Source organism: Hippopotamus amphibius, chromosome 8 (assembly GCF_030028045.1).
Source record: "Hippopotamus amphibius kiboko isolate mHipAmp2 chromosome 8, mHipAmp2.hap2, whole genome shotgun sequence".
In the NCBI taxonomy this organism is placed as follows: Eukaryota; Metazoa; Chordata; class Mammalia; order Artiodactyla; family Hippopotamidae; genus Hippopotamus; species Hippopotamus amphibius.
In genome coordinates, this window is record NC_080193.1 from 14421019 (window position 1) to 14438873 (window position 17855).

At 40.1% G+C, this 17855-nt stretch overlaps 1 protein-coding gene across 4 annotated transcripts in view; it reads right to left on the reverse strand.

Moving 5' to 3' along the window:
* MED13L (mediator complex subunit 13L) overlaps nucleotides 1-17855 on the reverse strand; it is a 298152-nt gene that overhangs the window by 15875 nt on the left and 264422 nt on the right. For all 4 annotated transcript variants that reach the window (XM_057746699.1, XM_057746700.1, XM_057746698.1 and 1 more), the window contains 9 exons: nucleotides 16284-17221; nucleotides 12578-12757; nucleotides 11741-11964; nucleotides 9650-9842; nucleotides 8479-8905; nucleotides 7668-7887; nucleotides 6394-6582; nucleotides 2833-3056; nucleotides 2506-2648 (listed from right to left, as the gene is read on the reverse strand). In XM_057746699.1, the coding sequence (XP_057602682.1) occupies nucleotides 2506-2648; nucleotides 2833-3056; nucleotides 6394-6582; nucleotides 7668-7887; nucleotides 8479-8905; nucleotides 9650-9842; nucleotides 11741-11964; nucleotides 12578-12757; nucleotides 16284-17221 (2738 nt within the window). The remainder of the gene's footprint in view (nucleotides 1-2505; nucleotides 2649-2832; nucleotides 3057-6393; nucleotides 6583-7667; nucleotides 7888-8478; nucleotides 8906-9649; nucleotides 9843-11740; nucleotides 11965-12577; nucleotides 12758-16283; nucleotides 17222-17855) is intronic.

The following is a 17855-nucleotide window of genomic DNA, read 5'->3' on the forward strand; positions in this document are numbered from 1 at the left end:
GCTGAGGGTAATGTTACTCCAGGAATTGAAAAGCACTTGGTCCTCCCTTTATTTTGACCCCCGACACACACGAAGCTCGTCACATTACTGTAGCCGCACACTGCCGTCATGTCACATCCCACTGATGTAATGCCGCTCCACCTCTCTACCTCCACATGCTTTTTTCAAACAACCTGCTCTCCCCTTAAAAAGCAAGTGGAAAAGAAACAAACGAAAACTTTCACATTTCATATTCCTAATGAACATCGAACTGAAGTGGCTAAAATAAAAGGGTCAAGGAACACGGAGGAGGGTGTATTTTTTTTTCTATATTTATTTATTTGGCTGTGCCAGGTCTTAGTTGCGGCACGTGGGATCTTTGCTGCGACGTGACGTATCTGTAATTGCGTCATGCCTATGGGGTCTGATTCCCTGAGCAGGGATTGAACCTGGGCCCCCTGCCTTGGGAGTGCAGAGTCCCAACCACTGGACCACCAGGGAAGTCCCTGAGAAGGCCATATTTTTAAAAAGCACAGAAAAACCAAAGAGATGTGAGTTCAGTACTTAAAAACCAAATAAGAAGGAAAAGACAGTATGATTATTTTCCTCACAAACACCCAGCTGATAAAGAACAGAGTTTCACAAAACCGACTCTGACACCTGTGTGCTCCTATTGGACACCGCCCCACACAAGCGCAGTGCAGTGCAGCCCTCAGCTCCTCAGAGGAAGAAACTGTAGCCTACGAAGCTGACGTCCTGGACATTAGGCTTTTCTCCACGTTTTTACTCCTTGAAAGTACATTTTCTCCCACACTTCTGAAGGGGCCCTCCATCACACTTACATTCCTCTCCTCCAAGAGGTAAGAAGAAGAGTGTGTCCCTTCTAAAAAATCATACAAGGGAAGGCGAGGCTTTAATAATTTTCCAAAACACCAAGTAACTAGACTTCTGGGTTACATTTTTATCCCCTCTACTTCTTTCTATTACAGTCTAACTTTTCCCAAGGGTTAAGAGTAGCTCAAAGCCTTTAAGAAATAAGATTGACTGAAAGGCAAACTAGGAGAAAAGATAGGAATTCTGACAGAAATGAAATGATGAATCCCCTAACGTATCAGAGCTTCAGGCTGATACAGATTCGTTATAATATGCTTTTAAAAATGAAAAGGTAATATTTTCTATTGGTCTACATTATAATTTAATACAAAAAATTCTGTGTATAATAGATTCCTAAGAAAACACTTAATACATACTATATAATATTTGTATAAACTGCTGTTGAACCCTAATAATTAAATCACTTAGGCACTTGTTGCAAGGCAAGTTATATCTGTATCAGGGGTTTTATTTCAGGGTTTCCACAAATACAGGATATGTAAAGAAATAATACACACACTCTAACGCAAGGGTCAGCAAACTAAGGTCCGCAGCCCAAATCCTGCCTACCACCCATTTGTAAACAAGATTTGATTAGAACACAGCCACACCCATTCACTGGGGTATTGACTATGTCTGCTCTGACATTATAATAGCAGAGTTGAGTAGTTCAACAGTGACCAGCTAGCCTGCAAAGTCGAAAATATTTACTATCTGGCCCTTTACAAAGAAAGTTTGCCAACTCTGCTCTAATATACACTTGGCACGTGCCAAACCACCAAGCTAATCTGTGACATGTGCTTGCTTTTGTGCAGATGTTAGGAAAAAACTTCTCCCATCTATATGCATATATTGAACTTTTAATAAATGTGTCATTAATTGATAGGGCTTTAAAAAAATAATCTAGGCCTGTTCATATCGCTCATATAAAACTGTACAAGTAGCTATACTAGGATAATAAATGAGCTGGGCTCAATGCCAGGCAAGGCAGCTGCCAGTCCTCAGTTGTGTTATGTTGCACTTACTTTTAGTGCTTTGTTATACTTACAATAAGAAATATAAGTAGTTGGTAGATATATTGGGGGATTCAACTTAAAAAAATCTGCTCTCTTAAATTTCCAGACTGAAGAATATCAGACAGTGGCAAATGGAATAAAGACTCTTTCAATTTGCAAGCACCTGTCCTTGTCAATCAGGACTATGTTGCTACCGGCCACCCAAACAGAAATACATACAAAACCCATCGCCATCAACCACCAAAAACAAGCAAGCAAATGAAAGTAGAGGCTGTATATGACTTCTATGGTCATCCATAATCTCTGATATAAAATTTTCCAGCTAAAACTGATTTATTCTTCTCACTGACTCAATATATAAATGTTAGAAATTCTAATTTACTGAGTATCACTTTTATATTAAAAAAACATTCTTTTTCTGTTTGGTATTTTAGGTTCAATAGTTAACATTCTCTTTGTGTAAATGATTTTGTTGCTAATGAGAAGTCTGAAAACCACTGGTTTATCCTGTACGTTTAAAAGAATCAGAAAATATACTCTGCTTTATTCTTACTAGAACTTCACAATTTTCTCCCTCAGTTTCGTTAATGACACTAGCTCACCCCTTTTCCTTTCCTTCGTTTCAGGAATTTCTCACCTTTAAGTTCCCCATGGCCAAGACGCCCAAGTCGCCCGATTACAACTCTCCAGGGCAGTGATGTCATTTGGACAATACCTATGCACCATTCCCATAACTTCTGTAGTCCAATTTTACGTGCAGATACTTTACTCCTCCGTGATCTAAAACATAAATGCAAAAGGATCCCCAAATGAATCAAAGCTATCAGTATGACAAAACCAAGAAAATTCCAAAGAACCCACCCACGTTACCCACTGCATTCAGATAGGAAAGTTAGAAAGATCCATTATCTGAGAAAAGGCACAGCATTAATTTACACGCACCATAAACACCAAGGCTCCTCACCTGTTTGGTAAAGCAATATTTACAATACAAGTTTCTAGTAATTCTCCATGGAGGTCAGTGCAGGAAGCCAAAAGCCAGCGCTGGTCGTGAGACAGACAATAGCCCACAAAGAGCACATTGTATTTCTGGCTCGCTTCACCAAATGTCTCTCCCAGCTCTGTTTGCTTGTCTTTAATTGGGGCCAGTATAAAAGGAGGGGAGTAAAGCTGGATTGGGCTGGGCCGCTGAAATCAAAATCAAAATCAGTGTCAACACAAAGCCACTCAATGTTTACAACAAAATCCATACAGCACTGAGGGAAACCAACGGGGAGAAATGAGAATAGACTGTCCCCTGACTAACCCTATATATATATAAATAGTAATGACACAAAAAGATGGTTTAAGTTATATAAGTTAGGGAACCCAATCAAGCCAATATTTCCTTATTAAAAGACATTATTATTGGCCCATCTTCATTAGTCATTAGCCATTAGGAAAGTGGATTAAAACCACCACATACCCACCAGAATGTCTGAAATATAAAAGACAGAAAACATCAAGTATTGATGAGAATACAGGGCAACTAAAACTTTCATACATTGCTGATGTATGATGTGCTTTGGAAAAGTATTTGACAACACCTGTGAAAGCTGAACAAACACATACCGTATGACCCCCCCAAAATGCACATATATGTTTACTAAGGACAGGTATAAGCATGTTCACAACAGTACCACCCTTAACAGTGCCAAAGAGGAAATAACCTAAGTAACCATCAAGAGTAAAATGGATGATAAATTGTGATAAAGTTACACAAGCAGAATATTAAACAGCAAAGAGAGTGAAACAACTACCACAACAAGCAACAAACTGGATGATTCTCCACCCAGAGTAAAAGCAGCAGACACAAAAGACTGTAAATTATGATTCCATTTATATAAAAGCCAAAAACTGGCAAAATTATATTGTTATAAGTCAGAACGGTCACTACCACTGGAGTGACTGGCACGGACATTAGAGAGGTTTCTGGATGCTTGTCATCTTTTGTTTCTCGTGCAACTTACATAATATTTTTACTTAGTGGAAATTCACCACGCGGTATGCTTAACACTGGGTACTTTTCAATATGTATATCATACTTTACTATGTGTGTTGTGTAATTTAAGAAATCAAAGTATTAGCTGTTACCCAAGACAAATATTTTAGATAAATTGTGATGAAGTTTGTCATCTTTGTTTACAGCTATTATACACATTTCAATACTTAGTAAACCACAGCAGGGGTCAGCAAACTTCCATAAAGGACCAGACAGTAAATACTTTAGGCTTTAGGAGTCTCTGTCACATAATCTTCTCTTTGTAAAAATGTAATATTCATTCTCATCTAGCTGGTCAGACAAATGCAGGCTGGAGTTAGCCCGCAGTCAGAGTTGCCACCCCCTGAACTATACAGCATAAGAAACAGTAATATGGAACTACAGAATTTTAAAGTTAAAAGAGACCTTGGAGATAATTTAATCCAATTCCTTCATTTTAGGGATACAAAGATATTCAACAACTTGCTCGAGTTTCAAAGCTAGCCTTATCACTGACCCATTTACTCTCCACAGACCCAGAAATTCCACTCCTAGGTATTTACTAAGAAAACTGCAAACATGTAGCCACACAAAAACTCACACACAAGTGTTTAGAGTAGCAGTAGTCACAATAGCCAAAAAGTGGAAAAATTCATCCATCCGCCCACTAATAAATGGATAAACAAAATGTGGTCTATCAATATAATGGAAGAGTATTTAGCCATAAGAAGAAATGAAGTACCAATACATGCTATGACATGGATGGACCTTGAAAACATTATGTTAAGTGAAAGAAGACATATTGAATGATTCCATTTACAGAAAATGTCCAGAACGGGCAACCCCACGGAGACAGCAAGTAGGACAGAGGTTGCCAGGAGCGGGCATTGAGACTGTATGGCTGCAGAAGATGAGGATTCCTGGGAGCGGGGCTGCTGTCTTGGTCACTGCTGCACGGTCAATACCCAGTATGGTGTCTGGTGCACAGCAGACTCAGCTATAGTTACTGAATGAAAGTACAAAATTCTCGCTGCAGACTGAGGGAGAGGCAGCATTCAGCAATTAGCCATTACACCTTAATGCAGGTAAAAATGTATAAACCTCAGTAAATATTTGTAATATTTGGTTCTTACATTTTTAATTGAGTCAAATGATTGATTTCTCTCTTCCTGTTTCAAAGCAAAAGGAAAGAAAGAATATTTTTGTGATTTATTTTAATCTAAGCCTCACTTTATCTCATGAACTCTCATGGTGTTCTGCCAGTAAGTTATATAATCTTTTAAAATGTTACATAATGCCTTGGGATATCTTAATATAGTTAGACAGCCTTTACTCTCTTCTATAAAAATGCACTACTATTAGCTGTCAGTTGAAATTGTGATAACTTTTTATGAAAGCATGTGGAATGACTGCATCTGAATTGCAGAATAACCACAAGAGGTAAAGAACTAAAAAATTCAACGTTTATAAAGAAAGGCACAAACTCCTAATTTCTGGACACAAATAAGAAACAAGTAGAAACATATTTTAAAATTCTAGATAAAGCTAGTAGTAGAGAAAACAGATGACACGCTCACAAAAGTAAAAAATATAAACTCAAAAGAATAAACTAACAACACTGCCAAGGATAGAAATTTTCTATAATCCCAGAGTGAATGCAAGTTATCAGCTAAGCAGTTTCCTCTCTTGGGACCAAGCTGATCTGAACCAAGTTACAACAAATGCAGTATTAAGTAATTTGTGTCTTTTCTTTTTTTTAAAGTTTTCCAGAAAAACTTACACTACCAACTAAAATTAGCAATTTTTGGTGCTTTTAAGTTCTCTAATGGTGAAGAGGTGTTTGCTGGCCTTTACTAATGGGTAATTTTCCATGCAAAAGTTGTGGGAACTGATTTTTGAAGGCTCTGAAAGTTCTAAACACTGCCCTGTACATCTACCTTCAGGATAAGGTATTATTAAAACAAAAGAAGTTGTACAACTTCTGTTTAAAACATGTTTTGCTTTGGTGTTTTAGAATTCCCTCTGAGGTACATATCTGTGGGAAATGGGTTCACGAAGATGGGGAGAAAAAGCATTCATTTACACAGAGCAGCACTGAGACAAGGGGAGGAGAAAGCATCAGAAAATGCAGAATAAACACACACACCATGGCTGTTCCAGGAGAAAGAAGAGCTGGCGATGGGAGAGAGTGATGTAAGACATAGATTAGCTTCAAAACATAATGAACAAAATAAATCTAGGAAAATTGAACATTCATAAGTAAAAGGGATAAGTGCATTGTTGCCTTAGGTCTTACATCAAAAAAATAGCAAGAGTTTGCTTGCCTCTTGTCTCAAAAAAATTATACAAGTTCAGAGAAGTATTTCCTCTGTTTTCACTTAAGGATTAAAGAAATCCACCACTCCTACATAAAGGCAGAAGACCAACCAAGCAAGCAACTCTCCTGGCTTGCATCTTCAGTATAAAAGTTGTCTTTCTGCAAATTTCTGCCCTGCTGCTACCCACCTCCGGGTTTTTGAGAGTCATCTCAATGCTGGCGGCAGGCCCAAACCCCGTGAGGGATTTAATGTGGATCTGAGTCGGCAGCGGCCGCCTGCACTGGCAGTACACCGAAAACGCCATGGACTTCAAGTACTGGATGTAGAAAACTTGTTCATCCTTCATTGTCTGCAGCATGTACTGGCAAGGCACAATCTGCAACCACAAATACAAATAAAACTAGAACTTGAGATCTAATATGTAAACAAGGCTGTTGGAAAATGAAATGGAAATTATCCTGTTTCCATTTCTAGACATAAATTCTCAATTTACTGTTGTCATGCCCCCAAACTTAAAAATTTGCTTTTAAATATACTTCTCACTTCTGTAACATACACACACAGCATGCATGGCATCTTTGGAATTATTGTCTAATCATCTAAGACACAAACTTCAATGAAAAACTATTAACAAACCATACTGGTAGCTTTAATTTCAACCTTTTAATTCTATAATATGGTTTGAGTTAAAGGGACAGTAAAACAAAAATCCAAACACCCAAGACATCATTTTTCACCTATTAAATTATAAATTAAAAAAAAATCATTAAACTATAAAGCTGGCAAGGGTGTAGTGAAAATGGGCATGCTCATTCACTCCTGGCAGAAATGTAAACAGCTATAGCCTTCTGGGAAGGAATCTGCTATCACTTATCAGTGTCCTTAAGAATCCACTGTAAGGAATGACTTGAAATGTGAGAGAGAGAGTCTACATATAGATGTTTATTATGGTTGCATTTATTCATTTACTCATTCATTAGTTTTTGGCCACACTGCGAGGCTTGTGGGACCATAGTTCCCAACCAAGGATTGAACCTGGGCCCCAGCACTGGAAGCACAGACTCCCAACCACTGGACTGCCAGGAAATTCCCTTGTGGTTGTATTTCTAACAGTGAAAAGGTAAAGAAAAAAGTAATTATATCTAACTGTAGAGAAACGGTTACACATGGAAAATATGCAGTTTATAAATATGTTGCTTGTGAGAATTTTAAATAAGGTGGAAAAGTATTTATGAATAACTTTAAGTCCCAAAAGACTAAAAATTACATGAGAAGTATGCTCTCAATCCTGTAAACACAGAAAAAAGGCTAGAAAAACACCAAAATGGCTGAATCTAAAAGGTAGAATTAATATTTTTTTCTATTTTCATATTCATACAATTTTTAAAAAAATCATGAACCTGTATTTACTTTCATAAATACAACAATAACAAAGTAAAAAATAAGCTTGTGAATAGTCACCTGGAGAATGAAAGAATTTCTCATCTGCTCAGGTAAGTTATCCAGCATCTCTGTGTAGCAGCGCATCAAACTCAACAGCCAAAAATTTCCAGAAGTGGAGTCTTCCTCTGCGGTGTAAGTGAAGGGGTCCACCATGTAAATGACGACAGCTGGAGGGTAGGCTTGACTGTCTGCGGAGTCAGGCTCCGTGGGAATTCCTATTCTCTCCCTTTCTGTAACACTGCAGAGGGAGTCACTTATGAGACGCACAACATAAATATAAATGATACAAAATAAATCAATTCCAGAGCACACTGACTCCTTGGACAATGATTACAGATTAAATGCAACTTAATATGTACCAAAATAAAGGCAAACCAAATCAGCACCAAGATGGATGGAAAACGACAATATACTCCTCTAAAATGGGAGATCTCTGTTTCAACTCTTCTCCCCCTCCCGAGGGCTTTATTCTACAAAGACATTTTATAATGCTGTAATGTTAACAGTGATAGCTTACTATTATCCATATATTACAGTCTTATAATAATAGTATTAATAGTAATATTACTTACACTAAGTATCTTAATTAGTAAGTATATAGCATTGCTATTATGCTAGTACTATAATAGTTAATGATAAATTTACAAGAAGTTTTCAAATTTCTTAACACTGAACTATAGATGACGGTTGTTACTTTCTTTAGGGAAGAACAGAAATACAGCACTTCACTATATTTAGAGGCTCATGAAGTTGAGGGGGCTGGGGGTGCAGAGGAAGAGTGGACAAGGGGTCCAAGTTGAAGCCCCTCATCATGGTCAGAGTACCGTACCTTTCTTGTCCATCCTGTGAGGGCTGCGAGGAGCTCTGCCCAGGCTCAGTGTCGCCACCACAGCCTATGCTCCCTTGCGTTCTCTCTGCAGAGCTGGCCCCAGTGCTGGGGTTCTGCCCTCCGACACTACCACTGAATCCGGAAGAAGAGGTAGTGCTCATCTGGTTAATGATGGGAGCAGAGGCTGACGTGGAGACCGGCGGCACTGAGGAACCAGAGGAGGAACTACTCGCTGCCGGGTTCACAGAACTACCGTTGGAGGTGGGATTAAATGCACTGCCAGCCGAGGCGGCTGCCGATCCTGGATTTGAAGCTAAAGGCCCCGCGCTCCCAGGTGTAGCCTGTCCCTGTGCTGCTGCTGGTGGCGTCTGGTACTTAGGTGGTATCAACAGGCTGCTGTCGAGCTGCAGCGTGGCCAGATAAGGTGCTGCAAGAGTACACGAGAGAGGCGGCTTTAGGGATGTTCTGCAGTGTCTGGCTGTAGCAAGATATTTACAATAGTCACTTTTTAAACAATTATGCTTCCAGGTTGCAATACTCTGATTATGACACCCAAAATGCTATCTCCACACTTGAACATAAGCTTGTATGTTCTGTAAACATGGAAATAAACACAGGGCTACTTATTATAAATTCTGGAGAAGAGCCTTATTTAGAAAAAAAGGAAAAAAACAGGAGAAAAATCAATCATATGTAACATTTTTCCTTTCAAACTGATTCCATACGCCTTACCCCAAAACCGAGAAGCCATGTATTCTACAGCCGTCATGGTATATTATGCTCTTATGTGTATAAGGCTTTGTAAGCGTCTAAGATTCTCTTGGGAATCTGAGTTAAAATTAAGCAGTTAATACCAAATCATGCTGCTACATTTTCAAAATGTGGAGTAAATTAGATATGACTTCTTTAGGCTACTTTAAATAGCTTTTAAAGAATACACGTGTACATAAAAATTAGCATTTAACTACTTAGAATCCAAAAAACAGACCTAAATAAATACCGCAACAGAATACTAACATTTCCTGAGACAAAAGAAACATACTGTTGCACGTCTAATACAGCACCGGGATGGGACGGGACGGGACGCGGGGCGGGGCGGGGGGGGGGGGGAGGTGGTCAGCTTGCTATTTTGCTTCTCAAATTCTACTTTGCCAAATAAATCCCCACTTACCTAGGTGATGGCGGCAAACTTGCGCGTAAAGTTTGAGTCTGGAATGATTGTCACTCTCCTCGCTGCCCCACGGCTGGTTAAACCACTCACTCACAAGCTCTTCCGTCAGCTTCTGTGCCACGGTCTTCCCCACGCGCATGATCCCATCGCGCAGCACTTTGCAGATGGGCTTGTGCTGCCCAAGCCTACACATCTGACAGCACAGACCAGGTCACCGTTTACAACAGGAACCACTCCCTCCTTCACTCAGCACGTATCATTAGGAGATTCTAGACCATGCACTTGGAAGCACTTTCCTTTTTCTCTTAGCGCTACCACATGCAACCAAACCAACATACGCTGGTCCTTTCTGGTAGTTATAATGTACCTGAAACTGCGCTCTGTCTCTCCAAAACGTCGACTAGGCTCTCTAAGGAAAAATGTTTCCTCTAAAAAAAAAAAATGAATGTTTCTTCACCCCAACCACTTCTGCCTGCACAAGGGAAGACTGCAGATTGCTGAGCACTACCTGATTGCTAATGGTCAAATGAAGACTGAACCAGATTCCCACCTACTCAGGCTGGCTGAGACATAGGTCCACTAAAACCTCCTAAGTAATCCCGACTCATGAAGTTTTCCCATAAGACAACATTAAAATTTTATGGGCCATCTGTTACACTGTTTCAGACGTTTGGAGATCACCAATAGCAGAGGCCACTGGAGCAGTGGATAGATACGCTGATCAGTTTTTAAAAGTAAATAGCTGTTTAGCACAATAAGATTCTGTTATTAACCTCCAGGACATTAAATGGCTGCTTATGGGAGGGAAGTAATATAATATACCTGCAAAAAGTAAGCTATTTAATTACCTGTTCACCAGCAGAAGAGCCCATATTATAAGCCCTTACGAGAGTTGATGAACATGAGGCTTACCAAGCCTCTAAAAAATTCTCTGCTGTACACTCTTCTGAAGCAGGTATGCAGTACTGCCAAAAGAGCAATCCTAAAGTGATCCGGCAGTCCTTTAATGTTTTGTAACTTATGTTGAAAGCTTCATTCAAAAGGATGGCTGGGCTTTAAAACTGCTTAGACAAGTTTTCTATATTAGGTTAATTATGATTTAATATTATTATGCATCATGGACCAGGCACTGTTTAGAAATTACTGCATCCAAGGATTTCCTTCAGTGGCTTAATTGATGTCATTATCTTATACATCAGCATCTTCTCATTTCTTTGTAGCAACACATAAGTTTACTATTTCATGTGTACTCATACATTTATAGATAGTGAACGTTCTGTTACAGAGTATTTTTGAAATTCAAATTGGCATCTTATTTAGCAAACATTTCTGTAATGCTTATAATATGCCTGTCATAGCTTTAAACACTTTATAAACACTAATTTCATTTACTCTTGTCAAATATAAAGACAGCAGAAGTATAAAGTACAAAAACCTTAGAGTATATGTACTTTAGCAGAAGAAATGTGGCACTAACTCTTCAAAGATAGACATGATTCTAATTTTTCAAAAGTAACAGGAATTTATGTACTAAATACATACAATTATCTAACTGGCTTTTACATTAGTAATCTGCACCAAAATTTTAGTATTAAGATGAATGGAGTGTTGATAAAACATAATAGGAACATGAGTCACTAAACTTATATATGATTCAAGCTAAACCTTTTTTATCCTGTTTTCATGAACTTACCCCCGGCCCCCCAGCCCTGCCCCTCAGCCCTGCCCCACAAGTAGATGTGCTTTCTTTTTGTAAAACTCATCTTCTGAACAACCACTATCCCCTGGTGAGTAATACTTTTAAACTTGAGCACATAAATGGAGAAAAACAGCTGACGGGATTTTAGGATGTGTGGCAAGGCTGGCAGAGGAAACTCTTTTAAATCTAATAAAATATAAAGCTAAGATGGGAAAGCAATGTACTCCTTGAAAAACTTGCCAATTTAATTCTTTTCTTCATCCTCCAACTATGTGAAAATTTTCCTTGAGTTCTACTTTGAAAATATTTGTTCTTTAAAACTTAGTCACAACTGGAGACAATCTGAGGACTTGTATCATACAAGCGAGTTTTATCTTTCATATCTTTCTCACCTCATATACAGCGCTCAAGTCCCTGAAAAAAGTTTTGGCTCCTTCGAGCAAGGCCTCATTTTCCGGACACACCACAATATAGGCGACATCACGGTGGCCCCCGTATGGGTCCAACAAGAGCCTCTCCCAAAATGGCAAGGAGAATGGCGAGATGGTGAGGAAGTCCTTGTCATAGCCTACCAGCAGAGTGGGGATGGGCAACGGCTCAGGAGATTCTTCAGAACCTAAAACAAGATTCCAGTTTAGGAAAGTGCTTGAGAGTTTGTTTCCCACAACCTCGACAACTGAGAATTCTCTGGCGTATTTGTGTTAATTCTGGCATCGGAAATTTTATTGCAGGTTGACACGATACTTTTAAAAGGATTCTTCAAATCCTCCAATTAAATGGCCCCTGATGAAGAACCTTAATTAAATGACTCAGAACATGCTTACAAAGGTTCAATAAGATCAGAGAGCAGACTAGAGCAGGTTAAAGTTAGTTTTTCAAACAACACTATGTCATTTCTTTTAAGATAAGCACTGTAATCCTGACTATGAAGAAGCTGACAGAACTAGTTCAGAAGTTCATCCAGATGAAAACGCAGTGCGGATGGGGAAGATGAGCAGACTCTAACAAACAGTCTATTTAGGGAGTCTTTGCCCCACGGGCCTTGATTATGCCAAAGACGTTTAGAAAAATTATATCCAAAACTGACTATTGGAGAATAGATTACAAAACTTAATAGTCAGGAGGAAAAAGATTCTATTTTGTCAATGAAGGAAAGACTTAACAGTCCCTAAAGCTGCTTTTCAGACAATAAAAAATCAGAAGGAATTTCCAGAGGGAAGAGATTCTACCGTAGGTTCCCCGCCCTGCCATCTTGTGGAACTGCTGCCAGGTGAGCGGCCCCTGCACGTGCTGGATGTTCTCCCAGGTCCTGCCCGTGCGCTTCTTCTGGATGGCGTCTTGGAGAAAGGGCTGTAGGGACAACAGCATACGGACCACATCTTGGGAGGAGAGCATGCTGATGTCCAGCACTGGAAGGGAAATGAAATGAAAAGGAACAGAAATCATAAAGGGAGGCTGGCGTGCTCCTCTTTCTGGCCAGCATTTTGGACCTCAGTTACAGTCCATGACAGAGACATCACCAGCAGTAGAGTCTATTTATAACAGATTCTAAAATACCTGACTTAGGAGTCAAGGGGAAAAATATTCTTCTAAAGTAGACGATACTTTATTTTTTATTACTGGAAATAATAAAAGAGAAATAGGTTACTCTATATAAAAGAGGTTAACTATAGAGTTGCCTAAAAGTGGAAAGGTGGATAGGTCTGACTTTTTAAAACCATACAGAGTGTTCCCAAGGTTGTTCATAAGAAGAGAGCGCTGCAAAAATTTCTTAATTATTGTTTCTTAATTACTTTTATTTACAAATATCAATGTTTTGATTATATGATGAGTGGGAAAAAGGAGCTTAAATAGAAGCATTTAAAAACTTTAAAAAAATGCTCTTAATGAAAATATTTTCACAAAATACAAAATGCATAAAGAGGAAGACAACCTTCTATTCAGGCAGAGGCATATGAAAACCGGGCACAGGCAATGACAGGACTGAAAGTCATCTGCAGAGAGAGGAAGGTAGGAGACTCACAGTTTGAGAACATATGTTCTTCCTTCTAACAAGAGGGTTTCTTAACCTAGAATCTGAAAAACCTCTGAAACTCTACCTAAAACTGCACATGCATGCATGTACGTGGGTGTATTTTTTCCCAGGGGAGATGATCCATAATGCTCATCAAATTCTCAAAAAGATCCAAAGAAAGAACTATTTAAGTTGGAGGTGATCAGCTATAAATCTGCTGGGTTCCTAACGACCTTTCCTTTCTCTTACTTTTCTAGCTGATTAGGAAATTGGCATGGATGGAAATCTGTGATTTATCTACCAACTAAATCTGAAACACAAGGTACTTAAGGGGTCTTAAGACATTTTTAGGTCTGTCCCCAAATCAAACACAGGTTGTAAATTGATGGCACAGAGTTTTTTTTTGGTTTTGGTTTTTTAATTTGGAACGAATTTCCCAGGAAATTTCATATACAGATCTGGATTTCCAGCTTCTCTTGAAAAACTGGAAAAATGCCTGACAACCCTGGGCCTGAGACCATCATATTCCTGGATGACCACCACTCGTTGGAGGCAAGGGGTAGCTGTTGACTTCAGACAGGTCTTGACTCCCCCACCTCCACCCCTGCCGCCTGCCTGAGAGCATTAAACACCTTTATCTTCAAGCCTGTGCTTCTTTTCTTCCTAAAGCAAAGAAAAAGTAAAGTACTTCTTGTACCTACGATTCTATCAAAAGTAGGAAAATGCAAGACCAAGAGAACCACAGGTTAGAGAAAAATAAAAGCTGAGATAATTCTTTGTGAACTCTATTCCTGTGCATACAAAATAGAAAGTATGTTGCAAAAGGACACTGCTTTTTGCAAACCTGGCTCTGCACATCATTCATTTACATTATCTGTCTGGTACTTTCAAGCATCTGAATTTGGAACCGACATCTCGCCGGCAATAAGATGTGCTATTCTTCACATCCACAGGTGACACTAGTGATCCACCACACAGACTGCTCGAAGGCCACTCTCTAGTAAAAGAAACCGCCTAAGATAACCACAGTTCTTTAGGGGGAAGACTTTCTTGAATTCATAAATTCATGTAGCAGATATTAATTAAAGGCCTGCTAAGTATAAGGCACTGTACTTAAACCTAAGCAGGTATAAAAATGAGTACAACCCTTAAATACTTCCTTAGCAGTCTCCACCTCCATGAAGTCTCCTTGCTATATACCTTCTCCCCTGCGAGACTGAGGACTATTTAAAAGCAAGGCCCGTGTTTCTTTCATTCAGAGACCCCTCCAGCTTCGCCTCTGCTCCCATCTGTCTAGAGACAGCTCTCACCATGGTCAAAAGGCTGGTTTCATCCTTGTCCTAAAGCGTGGCTGCTGAATGCCTGTTGGCCACTCTCCTTCGTGAAGCATGGTTACACAGCAGCACTCAGCAAAGCTCCGTCCCAGGCCCTCCTCCTTCCATACGTTCTTCCTCCTCAGTGAGCTCTCCTCCTCCTCTGCCCCCTGACCTGGTTTCTCATCTCCGTGCCTTCTACTCCCTTTCCACTGAGCTCCAGGACATGAAGTGTCTACTTGACACCTCTACCTGGATATCTCAAATGAGATCTTTAAAACTTCCAAAACTCAATTTATGACCTTTCTCCCCAAACCCGGTCTTTGTCCAGTACACTCATCTTTGAACAACACCACTTTCTATTCAGGTATACAAGTCACAAACCTGGGTGTCTTCCTTAATATCTCACTCTCCCTGACCCCCCAAATCCCACCGCTACCAAGTCCTGCAATAATACTTCCCAAACATGTCTTGAATGCTTCCACTTCTTTTCCATTTCCTTTGCTAGGACACTAAGCCAAGCTACCGATTCTTATTTCATCTACTGCAGGAACTTCTCAGTCGCCTCAAATCCATTCTTGCCATTCTCTAATCCACAGCCCACATTACAGTCAGAGTACATTTTTTTCTAACTACACAAATTCAATGTCAAGGTCTCTTCATAAAACCCATCAATGACTTCTTAAAACTCTCTGGATGAAGACCTAGTGCCCAGCACGTCTCAAAAGGCTCTTGACAATCTAGCCCTGCTGGCCTCTTGGCTTCTTTGAGTTCTCTGAAGGCCCCACGCTCTACATAACTCTGGGCCTTCACACTTGCCACTCCTTCTGCCTGGGACACAATTCCTTGCCCCCCCACCCTCTTTACCCAGTTAACCTGTACTCATCATTGAGATCTCAAATGTTATTACTTCTTCAAAGTAATAACATGCCATGCTTTCATCACTTATAATGGTTTGTAATAATACGCTTATTTGTGTCATTGTTTGATTCATGTCCATTTTCCAAAACAGATTAGAAAGTCCCTGAGGGCAGGTACCTTGTCTCTTTCATTCACCATGTTATCCCCCAGGGCACATCACAGCACAGAGAGTGAATGAATAAGGAAAGGGAACAGCAAAGTGCTCAGCACTCTTAGAGCCCAACTCCAAAGACAGTTATCAACGGGAGTTTTTAAGACGGTGACATGTCCCCGTAACCACAACGCAAGGTAAAATGTGATCACGGTTACCAGAGACACACAATACTGAGAAACCAGAGGAAAGAGAAAATACTCTGTAAATGGATAGAAGGCTTCCTTGAAGAAGTGTCACGGAAACTTAACCCAGAAGAATGGGTAGACTTAAACGTGAAAGGGTGTGCAAATTACCAGTTTATATAATCTAGACAATTTTTTTTCCCACAAAATAATTACCCAGCTCCAAATGTGTTTCAATATAAAACATTTCCCCATTCTTAAATTCAGGGTGATATCAAGATAGCTCTCACTTTAGTTATGTCTTAAGAAATGAAATTTAAAATTTTGTCATATAACAAAGTAGAGAAAGTTTGCAAGTTATCATCACACCAAGACAATTTTCAAAGTGAATTTGTATTCTGGGAAACCTACCGTTGCTATGGGGCCACGAGTGCACAGTGGCACTTCTCACCAGCGCCTCATCCACTTTGCCACCTGTGGGATTATCCACATACTGCCGGCCCTGCTCCAAGGCGTTAAAGCATTCCGTCCAGTAATCATTATTATCTGCTTGCACCCGGTCGTAACTCCAGCTCACACAGGGAAGAGTTTGGCGACTGTAAGAGGAAATGTAGTCCAGGAAACTCAGTGAAGCAAAAGGTTGTGTATGTTGATTCTGCAAGAGGAGGAGAAGGCTTATCGGTGGCTCCTGGGATTTTCTGGCTCCTTCCATCTGAGGAAGGAAGGTGGTCTGACACATCATTAAGCGCCTTTCGGCAGCCTGACCAATATCAGAAGTCTTCCCAAAAATATCCAACTCATCTTCCAGGAAGAGTCCCGAATTGTAACCAAGTTTGCGATTCATGATCGCACTAAACCCACAGGTACAGCGGTACTGGTCCTCATTGGAAGAATCGGGGATGTAAAGCCCAACATCTGCCCCTTTGATGTTCATGTTGCAGGCGCAGATGCAACAGCTGTCAAAGTTTCTGTCTTTAAAGATATTCATCACGGAATCTGAAAGGATCAGAGTGACATAGAGACTGTGGGCTTCAGGAATTGGCTGCATGGTGGCAGGCTCCACAGAGTTAAGAGGCCGTGTGGTAGAGGGGGTAGAGGCTGGTGACCCCTGATCCGTGCTGTCGTATTTAACAGACCCTTGACCACTGGCAGTGCCCCCTCCTCTAGGAGTTCTTGGGGTCCTGGGGGTTCGTGGTGTGGGGACAGAGAAGCGGGGGGTTGCTGGAGATGGCAAAACTCCTGCTCCACTGTTGCTGGCTGGGGCAGCGCTGTTCAACGTCACCGGGGTGTTCATCTGTGGTGTGTTCAGATAATCTGGATCTGCTAGGCTCCCGACACTAGGCACATTACTGCAACGAAGAGACAGCGCCCAGTGAGGACAGGAGGCAGGTCACAGGTGCTGGAATACACATACAATCACCCCAACCTGGCCTGTGCATTTCTTATTTATGCATGCTATTACTTGGTTTATTCAGTTTTCCATTAAAAAAAAAAAAAAAAGGATTCAAAGGAGTCAGTGCAATGTATGGAAAAGCAAGAAGCAACGTATGAAGAATAATTCAATATAGCACTGCCCTTCCACTTATTCCACAATTAAGCAAGCCTCATCTTAATCTTTTGAGGGAACTTTTACTGTTTTTACAAGAAAACATGACGCTGGGTTCAGGCAATGTAGTTTTGAAAAACTATAACTACTAAATAGAACCTTTAACACGTGAGTTCACATACCAAATTAGCCAGAAGACCATAGGCTGCCATTTCCATCTAATTTGCAATTATATTTTTGTCAGTTTTTTGAAATTGAAAGTCTGCCAGTGTTGTACTTGTTCTCTGAGGCTATATATGATTCTAGAGTAGTTATAATCAAATGCACATGAAAATTTAACATTTTTCTAATTTCCAAAAGGCAGTCCTATCTAGGCTAGCATTTTTACAGTAAAGAATGACTACCAGGGAATTCTATTTTAGGAAACCCATTGGCTA